A 17,081-nucleotide genomic window follows, 5' to 3' on the forward strand; every position below is an offset into this window, starting at 1 on the left:
CAACTTTTGGTGCGGACAATGTGTGGAGTTGCAGTAATCTCCGTCATTCTTCCTTCGGTGAGCTCCGATTTCCGCTCCAAAGCTACGCGTAAATTCATAGCACAGCAGCATCCGCACCATATTGGAGCAGTGATATCCTCGCTCTGCCATTCGCAGCCATACACTACCCTCTTCACTCACCTGGACTCTGTCTCAGAGCCACATCACGCTCCTTTGCAAAGACAAACACCAATACACACCGACCTGCTCTTGAACTCAAGATCACCCTCGCGGGATCAGCCAGAATGTCCGCTTCCCACCCTTCTTCCTCTTCGTCTCCAAGTTCAAGTCGAGCCAAGAAATGGGATCGGGATCTCCCCCTTCTTACTCGCCCAGAAATAGCTCAAAGGATATGCGACGGACAACAGCTCATCATCCTCCATGGCGAGGTACTCAACGTCAGCGCTTGGTCAGTCTATCATCCTGGAGGTGCTCTCGCCTTACTCCACTTCGTCGGACGGGATGCGTCGGACGAGATCGAGGCGTATCATTGTCCTGAAACACTCGCCAGGATGAAGAAATTTATCGCTGGACGAGTCGAGCTGGACTCGAAAGGCTGGCTACCCCTGACTCCACCTATCACTTTGGGTTTGGTTAGACACCCGAATGGAGTCAAGAATAATTGGTTGAAGGAGGGTTCTGTCTCTTTGGGAACTTCAATCTTAGCTGGGATGGCGAATTTACCTATAACTCTCAATTCCGAACATGAACCCATACCTGTACCTACAACGGAAAAATCAGATGGGATCCCCCTATCTTCTGGTCCTGGAACGGATCAAACTATATATACCTTGACGGTGGACCAACTTGAACCCCCTACCTCGGAACTGGATAGGGAGGTAGAGTATAAGCGCTCGAAAGCTTTCCAAGAGCTGAAGAAAAGAATAAGTGAAGCGGGACTGTTCAAGCCTTCAGGATGGTTGTACGGGTACGAAACGGAGATCATACGGTATTTGCTACTAGCTTCGGGAGCTTGGGGTTTATGGTATTAGTATGTCTGTCTCTTCAGAACTACATTGTCAAAGCAGGGTTGATATTGACTTGGTGTATATAGTACGAATGGCTGGATAGGGCAAATGACTTCTGCTTTATGTCTTGGGTTGTTATTCCAACAACTGGCTTGTGAGTAACATCGTTTCTACGTAAATGTACACAGTAAGGTGTTTCGTAGCTGACGCGAGTTGACGAGACCAGTCGTCGTGCACGACGCGGGGCATAAGGGGATAACGACCGACTATTTCTGGGATAGAATGATAGGTATGACCGTGGCTAGTTGGATTGGGGGTCTGAGCGTGGGATGGTGGTGCGATGTGAGTGTTTCTGCAATTTGCAATGCAGGAATCAGACATCGTCAAAGTGCAATCATGGGCTGACTTCATGATGCGGAATTTTCCTTGCCAGAATCACAATATACATCATCGTAGGGTTTTTCCCGCTTTGGGACAAACGATGACATTCCTGATCACAACAAGGTGCTAATAACCAGGGTAAACTTCTTGCAGTCGTGACGAATCACCCGGAACATGATCCCGATATCCAGCATATTCCATTCTTCGCCATCTCTAAAGACTTTTTCGGATCGTTGTGGTCGACTTATTACAAGCGAGTCATGGCGATGGATGCCTTTTCCAAAATCATGATCAGTGTGCAGTCAGTCTGAGTTCACTCTTGTTCAATATGTCAACAGCTCGTCACTTTGATCCGTGTGTCCGGTCTTTTGCTCTTTGCTTTGCTGACTGTTTTGCGTATTGCGCAGGCACAAAGTGTATTACGTCGTCTTATCCTTGGCGCGATTCAATCTATATGCGAACTCGTATATCTACCTACTTGGACCCAGGCCAAAACGGGACAATTTCTGGCGATACGAGCTGGCGGGTATAGCTTGGTATTGGTTTTATTATCTATCGATGCTGAGAAGTCTGCCTACTTGGCAAATGCGAGTGGCTTATCTGCTAGTTAGCCATATTGCTGCTAGTCCAGTTCATGTTCAGGTAAGTCCAGTCTCTCAACTCGTGGCGTTCATATCTGACGTCAGGTCAATGTCATGTGTGCAGGAGGAAGTCTTTGCTGATTTCAAAATGACTGATACACTTGCAGATCGTTCTATCGCATTTCGCATGCCCGACAGATGACTTAGGCCCAACCGAATCCTTCCCCTCCAGACAATTACGTACGACGATGGATGTGATCTGCTCGGAGAATATAGAATTCATACATGGCGGCTTGCACTTACAAGTGACCCATCATTTGTTCCCTCGTTTACCGAGACATAATCTGCGAGCTGCCAGTCTGTTGGTGAAGCAGTATTGCGAAGAACAGGATATAGTGTATAAGGAGTACGGTTGGATGGACGGGTGAGCTCTTCTTTCGCATCTTGAGATGGGTGGATTCCCGCACTAACACACCTGGGCTTTTCTGTTCACCAGAAATAAACAAGTACTCGGTGTGCTGAAGGACGTGGCAAATCAGCTTGACCTCCTGAAGAAGGTTGCAGATGGTGAGATCCAGGAAAGAATGATGAAGTAGATCGGTTATTCCATAGATGACTGGACGAGAGGGACATTACGCTTCTGGATTGCTCAAAAACCATACGCTCGTGATCTGTACATACACTGCTACACATACTTTCGACAAGTATGCTATGCTGGACCATGCATATTTACATCTTGTATCACCCGCAGCGTCACACACACTGCTGGTGTGAAGGTTACGTAATACATTCACGCTGACCTCCACGCCACTCGTCACCGCCTACGCGACAGATGGATAATGACGCTGCTCGACTGTCCCGCATCCACAAGGAGTTATTTGCCTTCATCTGTCTACATATCTCACATCGGTGATACAGCCAAACCAGACCCGAGCCGATATGTCATTCTTCAAGCGAAACGACCCGAATGCACCTGCAGCTCGAAGAGCAGGAGCAGGTGCTGGTACCGGTGGATCCCCTGCAGGACCTTATGAGAGATTACCAGCCGACAACGGATCTTACTCATCATTACCCCCTTCATCTCAGCAACCGGGTCTGCCACCAAGACAACAACCGCAACATCAGCCTCAGCAGAGAGACCCATATGGCCACTCGCACTCGCACTCGCAGAATCAGGGAGGGTATGGTGGACAGCCAGATTATTCTAGAGCATCACCATCACCATATAACCAGAATCAAAATCAGGCTCAACCGCCTTTACCACCTAGAAACGCTCCTGCTCCTGCTCCTGCATCAGGCGGTGGTGGATATGGGAATGAGGGGTATTATCAGGAGAAAGCGGAATATCGACCTCAGCCTCAACAGAGGGGATATCCTCAACAACCTTCTTCAGGCGGAGGTGGAGGCGGGAGAGGGATGTAAGCTAGCCATTGCTTCATCGATATCGATATCGATACGAGTATTGTTAGCTTACCGGCAGGTGTTCAGGTATAACATCGCTCCCTGTCCTTCAGATCCATTGGCTCTTACGAACCGATTGGTAGTCAACCCTAATGATTTTCCGCAGGATGTAGAATTTGTTCTGATGAGAAATAAGTTTATCTTCTCGATTGTGTGAGTCTCATCCGATCTCATCCGTTCTGTCTTTCTTGTAACATCTCAAGCGAGGTCAGCGATATCGATATCAAGAAAAGTACAAGCAGCTAAATCATCGCGTGTGTGTGTATGTACGTGTGTGTAGACGGGATCCCACGAGAACTCTGGATCCGAGACATGTTGGCCCATCCAAGATAATCAGACAATGGGTCGGACTGTCCGCAGTAGGCGAAACGGTAGACCTCGAGCCGTATCATCCTGGAAATGGGGATTGGGCGAGTACGGTCGAGCTAGAGGTCGGTTTTAGGCTAAAAAGGAAAGAGACTTCGGATCTGTTCGATTCTGAGGAGATGGCTGCTGCATTCATCAATGTGAGTACATAACCCCGGCGCGCCTCCGAACTTTCAGCATAGAGGGATAGCTGAACCTCAATGTGCATCGCTCTTGCTCCATTTAGGCTTTCCCCTCATTGCCACTCACACCGCTACAACCTCTTGTATTCGACTTCCGAGGACACGAGCTCAAAGCGACGGTCCGGGCTGTGTCGACTCTGGATGGACACGATGGCGGAACAGGTATCATCATGGAGGGCACGGAGGTCATATGGGTCAAAGATCCTACCAGTGGTATAAAGCTGAAAAACAGTTCGAAGAGGTACGACCCTCTTGTTACAGATGCTTCGACCGTTCTTGCATTCCAGCTGACGGTCTCTGGCACCTGTGTAGAGGACCGACCAACGCCATCTTGGCGCCGAACTTCAAATTCGAGGATATGGGAATAGGTGGTCTCGACACGGAGTTTGCAGCTATCTTCAGAAGAGCATTCGCTTCGAGAATCTTCCCTCCTGGATTAGTTGATAAGCTCGGTATCCAGCATGTCAAAGGTACGCCAGTCTTTCGTTCACGATTTGGGATCACTACAGCTAACTGTGCTGAACAGGTATCCTGCTATTTGGTCCGCCTGGTACGGGAAAAACACTCATGGCCCGGCAGATCGGTAAAATGCTCAATGCAAGAGAGCCAAAGGTCGTGAATGGCCCGGAAATTCTCAACAAATTCGTTGGTCAATCCGAAGAGAACATCAGAAAACTGTTTGCCGACGCTGAGAAAGAGGTGAGCGCCCTCATGTCCCTCAGCTCAGATGTTTTGCTTATTGGCTTTGGGTATTGCAGCAAAAAGAAAAAGGCGATGAGAGTGGACTGCACATTATCATCTTTGACGAACTAGACGCCATATGTAAACAACGTGGATCTACCAACTCGGGAACAGGTGTAGGAGATTCCGTTGTCAATCAATTGTTGTCCAAGATGGACGGTGTTGATCAGCTCAACAACGTATTGATCATCGGTATGACCAATCGAATGGACATGATCGACGAAGCTCTTCTTCGACCAGGAAGACTAGAAGTCCACATCGAGATTTCGCTTCCGGACGAAGCCGGTCGATTCCAAATTTTGAATATCCACACCTCGAAAATGCGCAACAACGGGGTCATGGCTGATGATGTCGATTTGGCGGAACTTGCTGCTCTCACCAAGAACTTCTCTGGTGCGGAGTTGGGTGGTTTGACAAAGAGCGCTACCTCGTTCGCCTTCAATCGGCACGTCAAGGTGGGTCAGCCCGATCATCCGTTATCTCAGCTCCCAGCCTCAAATTGATGCAAGGACACGCTGACAAGTGAACAGGTCGGTACGGTGGCTTCCTTCGAGGAGGTCGAGAATATCAAGATCTCCAGAGCGGATTTCATGCATGCTTTGGACGAGGTGCAAGCTGCTTTCGGTGTTTCCGAAGAAGAATTACAGCAGGTCGTGCAGAATGGTATCATACATTATTCACAACGTGTCAATGTGAGCCGTTCAGCCTGTCATGAATCTTGCATCACAAGCATTTAGCTGATTTCTTTCTTAGGATGTACTCAATGATGGTAGCTTGTTAGTTGAACAAGTGAGGAAATCAGATAGGACGCCATTGGTATCTGCCCTGTTGCATGGTGAGTCATGTTCGACTACGCTGTTGAGAGTCATGAGGTATACCAGCTGATACTGGTGAAACCGTTCGATAGGACCCTCGGGAGCGGGCAAAACGGCATTGGCAGCTACTATAGCCATGGCATCTGATTTCCCTTTCATCAAGCTCATCTCGCCTGAAAGCATGGTAGGGTTCTCCGAGCCACAGAAGATCGCTCAGCTCCATAAGATCTTCTCGGATAGCTATAAATCGCCTTTGAGCGTTATTGTCGTGGACAATATTGAGCGGTTACTCGGTGAGCCTCTCAAGTCTTCTGCTTGTAGAGTTTATGACAGCTTACCTATTTGAGTTCGGACGATAGATTGGAATCCTATTGGACCTAGGTTCGCGAATGGTGTATTGCAGGCATTAGTGGTTTTATTCGGCAAACGGCCACCCAAGGTATCTCATATCTGTTTATGAGTGACAATGACAATCCAATGAATCGCACCATATTTGGGAAGTGGGAAAATGCTAATTGTTGAAACGTTTGTACGTTCAGGGCCGTCGCTTATTGATCCTAGCTACCACATCGAACCGATCAATTCTATCAGATATGGACGTCCTCTCTACCTTCGATACGGATATCCCGATCTCGCCAATCACGAACTTAGAAGGCATTGATCATTGTTTACGAGAAGTCAAATTGTTCCAATCGACGAAGGAACATCAAAAGCTCTTATCGATCTTGCAAGACCCGACTATGGGTACGAACCAAGATGGCATTTCGATCGGAGTGAAGAAGTTGTTGACCCTTGCGGAAATGTCGAGGCAGGATCCGGATCCGATCAATAAGCTGGCCAGTAGTTTGATCCGGGAGGTTTCTTAGATGTTTTAGGTGTTCAAAATCTGTGTTTGTAGGTTTGTATTTTGACAAGGTCTGAACAAAAGTGAACCAGAACAGAAGGAAAGTCATGAACAATGCAATGCAATGGATATGTATACATGCTTGGTATGGTCTGTGTGAAAGTCAACAGGTCAATATCCACCTGCGCGCATATTACAAAGTCGCCGTTCGGCCTTTGTACTTGTATGAATCAATATAGGGTCCTCATGCACAGACAGTAGTAGTAGGTCTGACATGCTCAAAAATCTAAGTTTGCTAAGCCGTCGCTTTCGCTTTCGTTTGCGCCTCAGCATCTTCCGCCTTCTTTTCCTTGATACACCTCTGGCAGGCACACCAGAACCCATACTGTTCTCTCAACTTGGTCCGCCTCTCGTCCCTCGAGAGCCTCTGATCGACATAGGAAATCGTCAATTCGTCCCCTGGATGAATGGTCTTCTTGACTATCATCGAGATCCTGTTGGTGCCTCGGGTTTGGGCGGTCATGGGGGGCGGTAATTCTGCTGGGAGTTCAGAAGGGGTGGGTGCTATCCAGCCTTTCGGTAAATTACGAACCTGAATGAAATGTCATAATGGGATGTTCAGTATCGCGATTTTTGTCATTTGTATTTCTTCCTAACTGTCGCCTCATCCCCACTCACTCGCCCCGCCACGCCGTCACACCTTGCCTCGTCCTCGAGGACAGCCACGCCCTTCGCTCACTTCGAACCGCTTGACTATTTGCGCCGTGCCTCGCACCGCCCTGCTCTCGAGACTTATCTCGCCTCATTGCGCCTGCGCCTCATCGGATCTGATTTTCACCTCCCCGGTCTCCGTTCCTTCGTCCCCCTAGTATGGGATGAAAAATGATTCGCACTGCACTCACCTGTACATTCGGCTCGCACGAATGATTCAAATGCGAATGCAAAGCATATAATCCTCCTGAACTTTCCTGATTCAATCCTATCAGGCCTAAAAGCTCCAAAAAGCTTTCAAAGGAGAACCACCTTTCTTCCTCTTCGTTACTTAACGGCTGGGTGGTCTTCGACTTGCGTTTGGAATTCAGGAATTTCTGGAAAGGCTTGTACCCCTCGTCCATCGGGGATGGATTCAAAGCTCGAAGGATCAACAGGTGTGTGAGACGCCATTCTTCCATCCGGTCTTTGGATATGAATGGCCTGACAAATGAGACGGATTGATCGTCAGCTCGGACCTGCTTAACAGTGCCATTAATGGGAAGTGGGATTGTAATGAGGGGACGACTTGTCGGGTTTCAAGTCGGGTTTCAAGATCAAACAAAAGTCAAAGGTCAAAAAGCAAGACTCGCCATTCCCTTCTTTCTTCCTCTTTGGCCTTCTGACTGACCCTCGCCAAACTACCCCACACTCTCCTCTCAATCTCTTTAGCCAACTTCTCATCGCCGTATTCTCGCTCCCTTTTCCAGGACGCTATGATCCTTGCTACTCCATCTAAATCTCTAGCCTTCTTCTGATGGATGAAACTCAACAATGCCGAGCATCCGGGATTCTGTCCAGGGCATAGGAAATCGTTATGTGCCGATGAGCTGCACCCGGCCCCAGAAGAGGAGGAGGAGGATGAGGAAGCTTTGGAGTAACAGAGCCGATTACAGAAATGCGCTTCACGGCAATAGGTACACATGACTGATAAGGGCGGGTTCGGTTGAGGGAAGAGGGTGAGGCATTGGGTGCACATTTCGTGCGATGATAGATAGGGCCATAGCGAGCTGCCAGTCCCGAGAGCGTGAAGGGAAGCAGTCATTCGTCGTTATCAGCGTCAAGTTCCATGTCAACGTTAATATCATCGTAAAGCGTCAGGCGTTGGGCTCCTGGAAATCATGAGACAGGATGAAAAGTTCGAAAGATGAGTCTACTTGACCCGACTCCGACCCGACTCACGCATCATTAGTGACTATCCACGGATCTTCCTGCCAAAGCAATTCCCCCATTTGTAACTTCTCCTTAGCTACTAGACCTTTCCCCTTTCCATCCACATTGAACATCTTCACTTTTACTTTCGGGGCGATCTTAGATACATCGATGGAATGGTCTATTCCCGTTTTCGCTATCAGTGCATCGTCGCCCGTGGATTTTGACTGAGACACAGATGTCGAAGTCGAAGTCAAACCGATTGTGTCGCCGTTTCCGTTTCCATTCGCATTTACATTGACATTTGTAGCATCTGAGCCGGCAGAAGAAGTGACAGAGACAAATTTCTTGAATCGTTTTTCAGAGACGCTCCAGTCCGGATGATCGATCTTCAGCTGAGCCAGTAGTTTACCAACTCCCAAAGCCGGATGAGATTCTCGGAGGAGAGTAGCTTGTTCTTGAAGTTCGGTATCTGTAGGAGTGACGGTGATGCCTGACATCATAAAGGAGAACTGAGATGAAGGTTACTTTCGCCCGAGCACAGCAGAGCAGACAGAGGACTGTAAGCAATCACCAATGGGCGGAGCTGAGATGTGACAAGATAGGATGAGCACGAGATATGTCAAATCAATAGCTCATAGTAAATCACTCGAACGGATTTCAACTTTTTATCTAACACGCATCCCGCATCCGCATAAGCGTGCCTGAGGCTGGCTCTGAAGCCAGATCACCGATGCTCATCATCATCCTTCATAGCCAACCCACCAGACTCATTTCTTCGTAGCTGCTCATTCATACTCATCGGATTCTCTATACATGGTCATCATATTCTACACGTAGGTGGTCATTAAGGGATATCCAACAATAAGTCATTACACCACCGCAAGCAAGAAAAGTCCATTCAATTTCGACATTCGCCATTCACACGACGACAGCCATCCATAAGGGTAATGCCTCATCAACTTCTTTCGTAGGTACCATCTTGGTAAGATATGCTAGCGCAGCCAGGTCTCTTCGACACATCGGACAAGATGACGTGCTTGGATTATTTAACCATGTCTAATCCGATCGAGGAAAAAGAAAATCGATTATCAGTCTCATTGTAATCTGATTATACCCAAAAAGCCCTCGAAAGGAAAAGCAAATCACTCACATCTAAACATCCTTTATGGTACATATGTTTACATGGGGTAATTGTGATCTCGCTCTCCGCTTCATACTGAGCATCCGATGGCATCAGCCAAACATCCCACTAAAATTCAGAGAAAATTTCCTCAGCCTCAACTCACATCGTCATGGCACACTGAACAGTATTCATCCTTCTGCAATCCCTCCACAAGTTTGAGATTGTCTCCATCCTCGAAATTGCCGTACTTCATTGATCTCAATGTCGATTCGGCAGCTCTCTTCCTTACCGTTGTCGGCAACTTCGACACACCTCTGATCACAAGCTGAACGATCTTCAATTTCTCGCTGGAGTCCATATCTTTGGTGATCTTCATACTGTGAAGCCCCATTGGAGGAGCCGCATAGAGATTATCGATCCTTCTCATAGCGTCTAAATGAGCGAAGGGAGATTCCGAAGAAACATCAAATAATCCTTCGAGACCTTCATAGCCGTTTCTGAGCGACGCAAAATCACCGTGTCGAGCGTTCAAGTTGTTCCAGCTCCTAAGCCTGTCAAGGAAAAGGAGTTCCGCACCTTCGCCATCCGGCGGTAAGAGAGGCGCATAAGAAAGCGCAGGTCTATCTCTTCTTCGCCTATCGATGAACGCTGCCAATTCGTCAGCCGGACTTGAGGTGTTCGACCTATCGCGTCCAAGATACATATCCAATGGATCTGTAGGCTCATGGGTATCTGCCGTCTCGCCGAACAAGTTGCCGATCCTAGATCTAACAGGCTGGGAATCGCTGCTCGGTCGATCTCTTCGTGCCTGTGCCGCTGCGGGGTGGGTTGGTAATCCCGGTGCTCCCGAGGAAGCGGAAGAGGAAGCGGTGTCGGGTACACTCGTGTCTTCCCAATCAGGACCCAAGTGATCTCGCAGACGCCTGGTGACAGATGCAGGACGAGGTCGGGGTTGGCTGAGTCTTCTGCCGATCACCTCGTTGACGTCTCTGTTCAGGGCACCAAGATCGCTTTGTTCTTGAGCGTCGTGCGCCTCTGCTCTGGTGCGGCTATTCTCTCTGCCTTCATCAAACGAAATCCATCTCCGATTCGCTGGCCTAGTCGGCTCAGGTTCCCAAGGCTCGGGTCCGTACGATGGATGCGCAATGTCGATATCGTTGATGATACGAGAGTACGATTCAGATCGAGTGTTCAAGGGCGGATCTGATGATGGAGTATAACCAAGCCACGTTGGGAGGTTAAGGTTCGCCATTGGGCGACGATGGCGTTCTGATGTCGCAGACGAGTCGTCTGCGTGGTGTGCCATCGCTGGCGGCCAAGCGTCTGTGCCAAAGGCCCGGACCGGAGAGGTGGAAAATCTTCCGGTCGAAGCGCTATCTGTTACATTACGTCTAGCATGCGGATACCTAAGACCAGCGTCTTGTTGAGCACTTTGTGGATATCCGTTTTGAGCCACGTTATGCCGGGCTAGGGCCTGAGTTGGTCGATCTGAGCCCGAGAAGGATCGTGCCGATGTGAACGGTTGAGTATCGGTCGTCTCCCATCCGAAGGAAGCCGTTGGCCGAGGCCGAGGGGGAGGAACGGTAGCTGAGCTTGAGGATGCAGATGTCGAGGGCTGTTCCAGCCAAGATGGTCTGATCGCTGATCTGGAGAAGGATGATCGCCTCGATCCGTCGTCTGCCACCTGAGATGAAGGCCTAGATCGCGAAGCAAGATCATATGGTCTCGAGGCAGTTCCTCGACTTCGCATGCCTTCGTAAATATGTCCGTGAATCAACCCGGGCGGAGTAGGAGGGCTACGCTGCGCCCTTGCGCGAGCAAGCCTCGATTCAATCGTATCCAGCCTTCGTTCCACCGCAGAAGGCGACCCGGCACTGGTATCCGCAACCGGAGAAGGTATAGTGCGGAAATCTGTCGATGTCGAGGATGGCGAAGCGGAGACGGGTGCAGAGGTTGCGAAAAATGGTGGAAAGTAACTCCGATTCGCCAGGTTCTCTTCTCTACTGGCAGTCGATGGATGAGACGTGAATGCTTCTCCCCACTCCCCTGGCAGAAAACCTCCGGAGGTAGTCGGGTGATAGTTGACTGATTGCGTGTATGGTTGGGTCCCATACCGTGCAAATTGAGCTTCGTCGCCGTGTGATGTGGGATGAGGTCCAAGCTCGTTGAATGGGCCTGGGCCTTGAAGTTCCGGTACAGCACCGTTCGATCTTTGCCTCAAAGCTTGCTCGCGTCGAGACGTCTCCCTTGACGTCGAGGAAGACGAGGATGTCGACGCTACGGGCTGAGACCATCTTGATCCGAGTATGGTAGCGCGATCATTGAGCATGGGCTGGATGTAAGCCGGTATAAGAGCAGGACTTTGTGTCGACTGTGTCGGAGGGGAATTGCCAATATCTCGCAATAGCCTTGTCAAGGAGCCTCTGGGCGCTGAAGGTTCAGGCCGATCCAGATAATCACTCTCGCTCCATCCTTGCGCATGAGCACCTGGTGCTGCTTCTTCAACTACGCCTGTGGTCTGTCTATCATCGTCCACGTCCACATCCATGTCTTCGTCGCCTGAGTTGTATCCTATTCCAGTTGGACTTGCTCTCCTGCTTCGACCTGCTTCGCCCGGCGATTCAAGCAAATTGCCCGAGTGCGGAAATGATTTGACCCTTACTAAGCCATTCTCGCCGTTCTCGGCACTCGCATGCTCCGCGCTGGGACTAACGGGACTGGTGATCACAGGTCTAGCGGTCGCTGCGGAAGCCGATGTGGTTGCTGGGGTGCGAAGGGTGAAAGGGGTAGGCAAGGCTGAGGTGGCTGTCAAGGGTGGAGGAGAGGGTCTGAGCCAGTCAGAAATGTCAGACATGATCGAGTCTTGCGATCCGAGTGAATATGACTGGGGTTCGGTGCTGGGATGAGCGGATTCGATCGGGATGGGTTGTGCTAATCTGCGAGTGCCGGGCACGTAGGAAGGGATGAAGTCGGCTGCATCGGGCGAGAGATACTGTTGTGGTGGACTAGAGTTGTTGAAGATCAGATATGGAGGAGGCATCGTTGCTGATTAAGGGTTGGGTTGTGCAGTCGTGGTTCGGTGATTGATTGCCTGACCTGACCGACTAAAATTCAAGATCGGCTGTGTATCAGCTATTTATACATCGAGACATTTCCACCTGACTCGATACAATGAGCGATCTCGCCACCAATGTAGTCATCCGCGTTGTGATCATCGTCGTCATGATTGATCTCACCTTTTTCGGCAAAGTGACGATTCTGGACCGGTAAGGTCAAATGCTTTGGGTGGCAATCAGAAGCGATTCTACCGCTGATACGGCTGCATTCCCTTTGTGAGACCAATGAATGAGGAAGTCCTTGTGAGAGATATACCTTTGAGTAGGTTGTGAAAGGAAGTCGTGTGCGAAGTAGAGATGGTGGGACATGGGGGACTGACCCTCGGCGATGACGATAGGAGTAGATAGATGACACGGACTTCGCCGAGGAAGATGATCGAGAGGCCGATGAGGGATATGAAAGTACTTACAAAGTCGTCTCGTAGTTCCATGCACATGTACTATCTTGTATCTGGATTTTGCAGGCTATTGAGGAAAGATGAAAAGGAAAGAAGTGGGTAGGGATGGGAGATCGAGGATTGAAGCTGGGTGGGTATAGTGAGAATGTTGACTTGGCGCTTGAGCTACGAAGTCCCCGATTGAGTTCAAGTTGAAACCCAAGGTGATTACGAAAAGTGTTGTAATCACACTGATTCCAGTGAAAATCGTACCTGGATCCGGCAGATTTAATCTACACCTACACCTATACGGCTGAGAGGGACATATATTGCAGTATGCAGCAGACTTGATTGAACAAGCATAAACTGCTGGAAGGGAGGAAAGATGTATAGATGCATAAACTGATTGCAATCTGCATCTATAGTTATATCCAGAAGCGGGTCACTTCTGCTACTGTGTGCCCAAGCTGAGAGAAAAGGAGAAAGCAGGACTCGGTTCAATCTTCCTAATTTTCCGGGGCGCGTTTCCTTTCGCATTGTTCGTTGTCCCATTCCCCTTAAAAAACCCATCAACAGATGAAGTTCTGTCTGCATCATCCGAGACCTCCTGAGTTTGACCAGACGACCATATAACATAGCTCTGCGTCGCGAATGTTGTCGCTATCGATGCGATGGTGATTCCCAACGCTGTTTCGCGTGAACAGGCGTACATCTCTTCACTCGCGTCGCAGCCAAAAGATGTCAATCCGGACAAATTATACGACGTGAGTGAGCCTTGTCCAACTGACTCGTACACTTCTCTCGCGACCCCCGTCGTGATTCCTCCTGCGTGTATGCTGCTGAAACGTGCTGATGAGACCATTGCATGTTGTAGAAACTCGAGATTATAGGTAAAGGAGCCTACGGTGCAGTGTACAAAGGACAACACAAACCCACCGGTCATATCGTTGCTCTCAAAATCATCAACCTCGATACGGAGGATGACGATGTCGGTGATATCCAGAAAGAGATTGCGCTCTTGCAGCAGTTGATGCTCGGTGGATCGGGCGGAGGGGGATCAAGCGGTACGACACCGGTACCTAATGTGGTGAAGTATTATGGGAGTTTAATGGAAGGTCCAAAGGTTTGGATTATCATGGAATTGGCTGAAGGCGGAAGTATAAGGACGGTCGTGAGTATCGTTGTCATCTCATCGGCCGCCTCATATCTGAACAACGGTAATGAATATCCAGCTTAACACTTATGATGAAAATATAGTCGAGAGCGCAACCATTGAAGGAACTGCATATCTGTGTCATCATGCGAGAAGTGCTCTTAGCTCTAGCGGCATTGCACAAAAATGGTGTCATTCACAGAGATCTCAAGGGTCAGTACCATCAGCCAGAGTGTTTTGTAAAAAGAAGATCATTATGCTAAAGGACGATCCTGCTATAGCCGCCAACGTACTTTTGACCATCTCACCCCCTCGAATTTTGCTATGCGATTTTGGAGTCGCAGCTCTCCTACAATCCTCGACCTCGAAGCGATCTACCTTTGTGGGCACGCCGTACTGGATGGCACCCGAAGTAGTCACCGAAGGCAAGCTCTACGACTCCAAGGCGGACATATGGTCCTTGGGAATAACCTTACTAGAGATGGCATATGGGGAACCGCCAATGTCTGGTCAACCGGCTCAAAGGGCGATCATGATGCTGTCCGACCGCAAAATGCGAGCACCGAAATTAGAGGGAGATCAATGGTCGAAGGAAATGCGGGAGTTCGTCCTGGGTTGCCTGAATGAAGAAGCCTCAGATAGGCTGGCTGCTGAAGATCTTTCAAAGACCAAGTGGATCAAACAACAAGCCAAGACACCTTTGACTGTCTTGAATGAGCTGATAGCGAAATATCAAGCGTGGAAAGATTCTGGTGGCCAGAGACAGTCACTCGCACCTGGAGTAGGAGCTAATGTGGATGACGACGATGAGGATGGAGTGGGAGTAACGCATGACGATTGGGCTTTTGATGTGAGTGCACCTTGTAACGGAGAAACCTGCACTTGATGACCTGACATTTCTGGTTATGGTAGACCGTCAGATCGAGAATGAGTATGATGATCGATCAAAAGGCTCAGGATGGAGATATTGGTACGCATGTCATCTTCGATACAATCTGCATTGTTGAGCACAAAGGTTGATTGGACGACCATTTGTCCGCAGCCCTATCTCCTCCAACAGCTCGTCCCGCCCCCCAATCGCTCCGACGTTTATTTCATGACGAGTCTTCCTCGGATCCCGACCCATTCCAATCCTTCGCGCACCAACAGCCCTCAACTCCTCAATCCTCGGAGGGCTCTTCGTCCATTGAGCAAGTCGGACGATTCTCCAGTCCGGAAGCAGAAGAAACCATCCACTTACCGCCTGACTCGCCCGATTCATCCAGCACCCCCTTCGACGGCAGCACCATACGGCAGAAATTCATGCCTCGTAACAACTATAATCACTCCGACCAGCTATCGCTAGACACCAACTTCGACCTGTCTTCCACTAATACGAGTATAGCTGGATTATCCGATTCTCAAGCTCCGACACCCATAGCCAGATCCAATACCGATCTTCCTTTACCTCCTCCTCCTTCCCTTGAGAGGGGACTGAAGCCCAAGATGAGCCTGGAAACCCTGTCCAGCGTACCTACATCACGATCCCAACCTGAGGACACGAGACCGTCAGGCGGTCCCGGTCTGGGCAAACCACAAAAACGTCCAGGCGGAGGATCGATGGGTGACGGATTAAGGGGATTCCAATTTCCCTTAGTCTCGAAAGGTCCAGTACCGGCTACTGGAATGGGATTAGGGATGGGCAGACCCCAAGCGCCGGCTCTGACCAGGATGCATTCTGCCGCGCCGACTGTTCCCATCCCTTCGAACTCTGCGGAATCACCGACCAAACCCGTAGGGAATGTCCCGTCGGCCTTGCCCTTACCGCCTAGACCGCAGATGATGAGACAAGCAAGCGTCGCGGTGATGGAAGGACGAGCGATGCTCAATAATCAAGCGCATCAACAAGCGTTGGCTCTGGCTCAATCGTCCGATCCCCTGAACCTGAACAATGGACCGTTGAGTCCGAATGGGCTGAATAGGAATCTGGGAATACCGCCTTCCATCGGTCTGGGACGACCGATTGGGCCGGGGATGACTAATAATCCAGGAGGAATCGGGATGATGCGGAGTCGGAGTGGTAGTCGGGTCGACGAAGGGCATGCGGTCGGTCTCAGGGATTTGCTGAAGGTCAGTATCAGTACGATATCTCGCTGTTTCATGCCTTGTTCCCGACGAGCTGACCTGTCATTACAATTCATCGCTTCTAGTTATCTGCCCCCGGACCTGATTTACCTGACTTACTACCCCCTTCTCCAAGCACGATAACGTCCATTCCTAATAAATTCCAATTCACCCCTTCCCCTTTGGCCAATCCTAAACAACCACCTAGCGGTAACAGCATCAACCACAGTAACAGTAACGGTAATAGTGGCCTGACGACGCCTTTATACGCACAGGCTCAAAACAATTCATCCACCAGCTCAATCACTACCTCATCCAATGGGAATGGAGGTATATCTCCGGTGGGTTTAGCTCCAAATTACCAACCGTCCGTATCGCCGGTATCGGCTCCTGCAACAACGCCACACGAAATCACTACACCCGCAACTGCACTTGCGAATGCGCCATTAATCCGACCTCTGGAATTGAATTTGAACCCTGATGAAGTGTTCGATGAATTGATGAGGAACGTCGATGATTTGGGTAATTGGTTAGAAGTAGTAAACAAAGGATTGGCGGATATACTCAAACCTCTTGACTTCGATACTTGACCTATTCGATTGATGAAATCAGGTTCAGATTGTAACTGTAACATCAGTGTAATACATGACGGCGCAATCAAGTGTTGTATATTATTATTATTATCATTGACATGTATCCTAGAGTAGACACCCATCTGAGTGAGCTCGATCATAGGATGTGTACATCAATGCATTACGATCATCATCGTTATCATTGAAAATTCGTCAAGTGAAAAACATGTGTATTCACATATGAACACGAGAAACCCAAGAAACAGCGAGCAAATAGGGTAAAGACGTAACAAAAAGTACCAGCTGGGCAAGTGCGACAGACATCGGCACTATCATATTAGATCATATCATATT

At 49.3% G+C, this 17,081-nt stretch overlaps 5 protein-coding genes across 5 annotated transcripts; 3 read left to right on the forward strand and 2 right to left on the reverse strand.

Moving 5' to 3' along the window:
* Positions 1-284: 284 nt before the first annotated feature.
* Positions 285-2,565, forward strand: I303_100230 (uncharacterized protein; the record flags this gene model as incomplete). Its single annotated transcript, XM_018403603.1, has 8 exons — positions 285-1,030; positions 1,094-1,161; positions 1,234-1,349; positions 1,441-1,459; positions 1,542-1,689; positions 1,796-2,030; positions 2,137-2,393; positions 2,466-2,565. 8 exons carry the CDS (start codon positions 285-287, stop codon positions 2,563-2,565), a joined length of 1,689 nt encoding a protein of 562 aa, XP_018266257.1.
* Positions 2,566-2,908: 343 nt separating this feature from the next.
* Positions 2,909-6,400, forward strand: I303_100231 (uncharacterized protein; the record flags this gene model as incomplete). Its single annotated transcript, XM_018403604.1, has 12 exons — positions 2,909-3,387; positions 3,458-3,583; positions 3,711-3,936; positions 4,023-4,219; positions 4,291-4,448; positions 4,505-4,677; positions 4,737-5,174; positions 5,250-5,411; positions 5,473-5,554; positions 5,627-5,827; positions 5,894-5,973; positions 6,074-6,400. 12 exons carry the CDS (start codon positions 2,909-2,911, stop codon positions 6,398-6,400), a joined length of 2,649 nt encoding a protein of 882 aa, XP_018266258.1.
* Positions 6,401-6,673: 273 nt separating this feature from the next.
* Positions 6,674-8,780, reverse strand: I303_100232 (uncharacterized protein; the record flags this gene model as incomplete). The annotated part of the gene is made up of 4 exons (XM_065968075.1): positions 6,674-6,970; positions 7,281-7,572; positions 7,722-8,138; positions 8,311-8,780. The coding sequence occupies 4 exons, from the start codon at positions 8,778-8,780 to the stop codon at positions 6,674-6,676; spliced, it is 1,476 nt and encodes a 491-aa protein (XP_065824147.1).
* Positions 8,781-9,201: 421 nt separating this feature from the next.
* On the reverse strand, positions 9,202-12,446 carry I303_100233 (uncharacterized protein; the record flags this gene model as incomplete). The annotated part of the gene is made up of 3 exons (XM_018403606.1): positions 9,202-9,339; positions 9,434-9,499; positions 9,570-12,446. 3 exons carry the CDS (start codon positions 12,444-12,446, stop codon positions 9,202-9,204), a joined length of 3,081 nt encoding a protein of 1,026 aa, XP_018266260.1.
* A 1,124-nt stretch (positions 12,447-13,570) lies between these two features.
* Positions 13,571-16,745, forward strand: I303_100234 (uncharacterized protein; the record flags this gene model as incomplete). Its single annotated transcript, XM_018403607.1, has 7 exons — positions 13,571-13,663; positions 13,774-14,070; positions 14,157-14,265; positions 14,334-14,902; positions 14,965-15,022; positions 15,095-16,161; positions 16,242-16,745. The coding sequence occupies 7 exons, from the start codon at positions 13,571-13,573 to the stop codon at positions 16,743-16,745; spliced, it is 2,697 nt and encodes an 898-aa protein (XP_018266261.1).
* Between the last annotated feature and the right edge of the window lie 336 nt (positions 16,746-17,081).

This window comes from Kwoniella dejecticola, chromosome 1 (assembly GCF_000512565.2).
Source record: "Kwoniella dejecticola CBS 10117 chromosome 1, complete sequence".
In the NCBI taxonomy this organism is placed as follows: domain Eukaryota; kingdom Fungi; phylum Basidiomycota; class Tremellomycetes; order Tremellales; family Cryptococcaceae; genus Kwoniella; species Kwoniella dejecticola.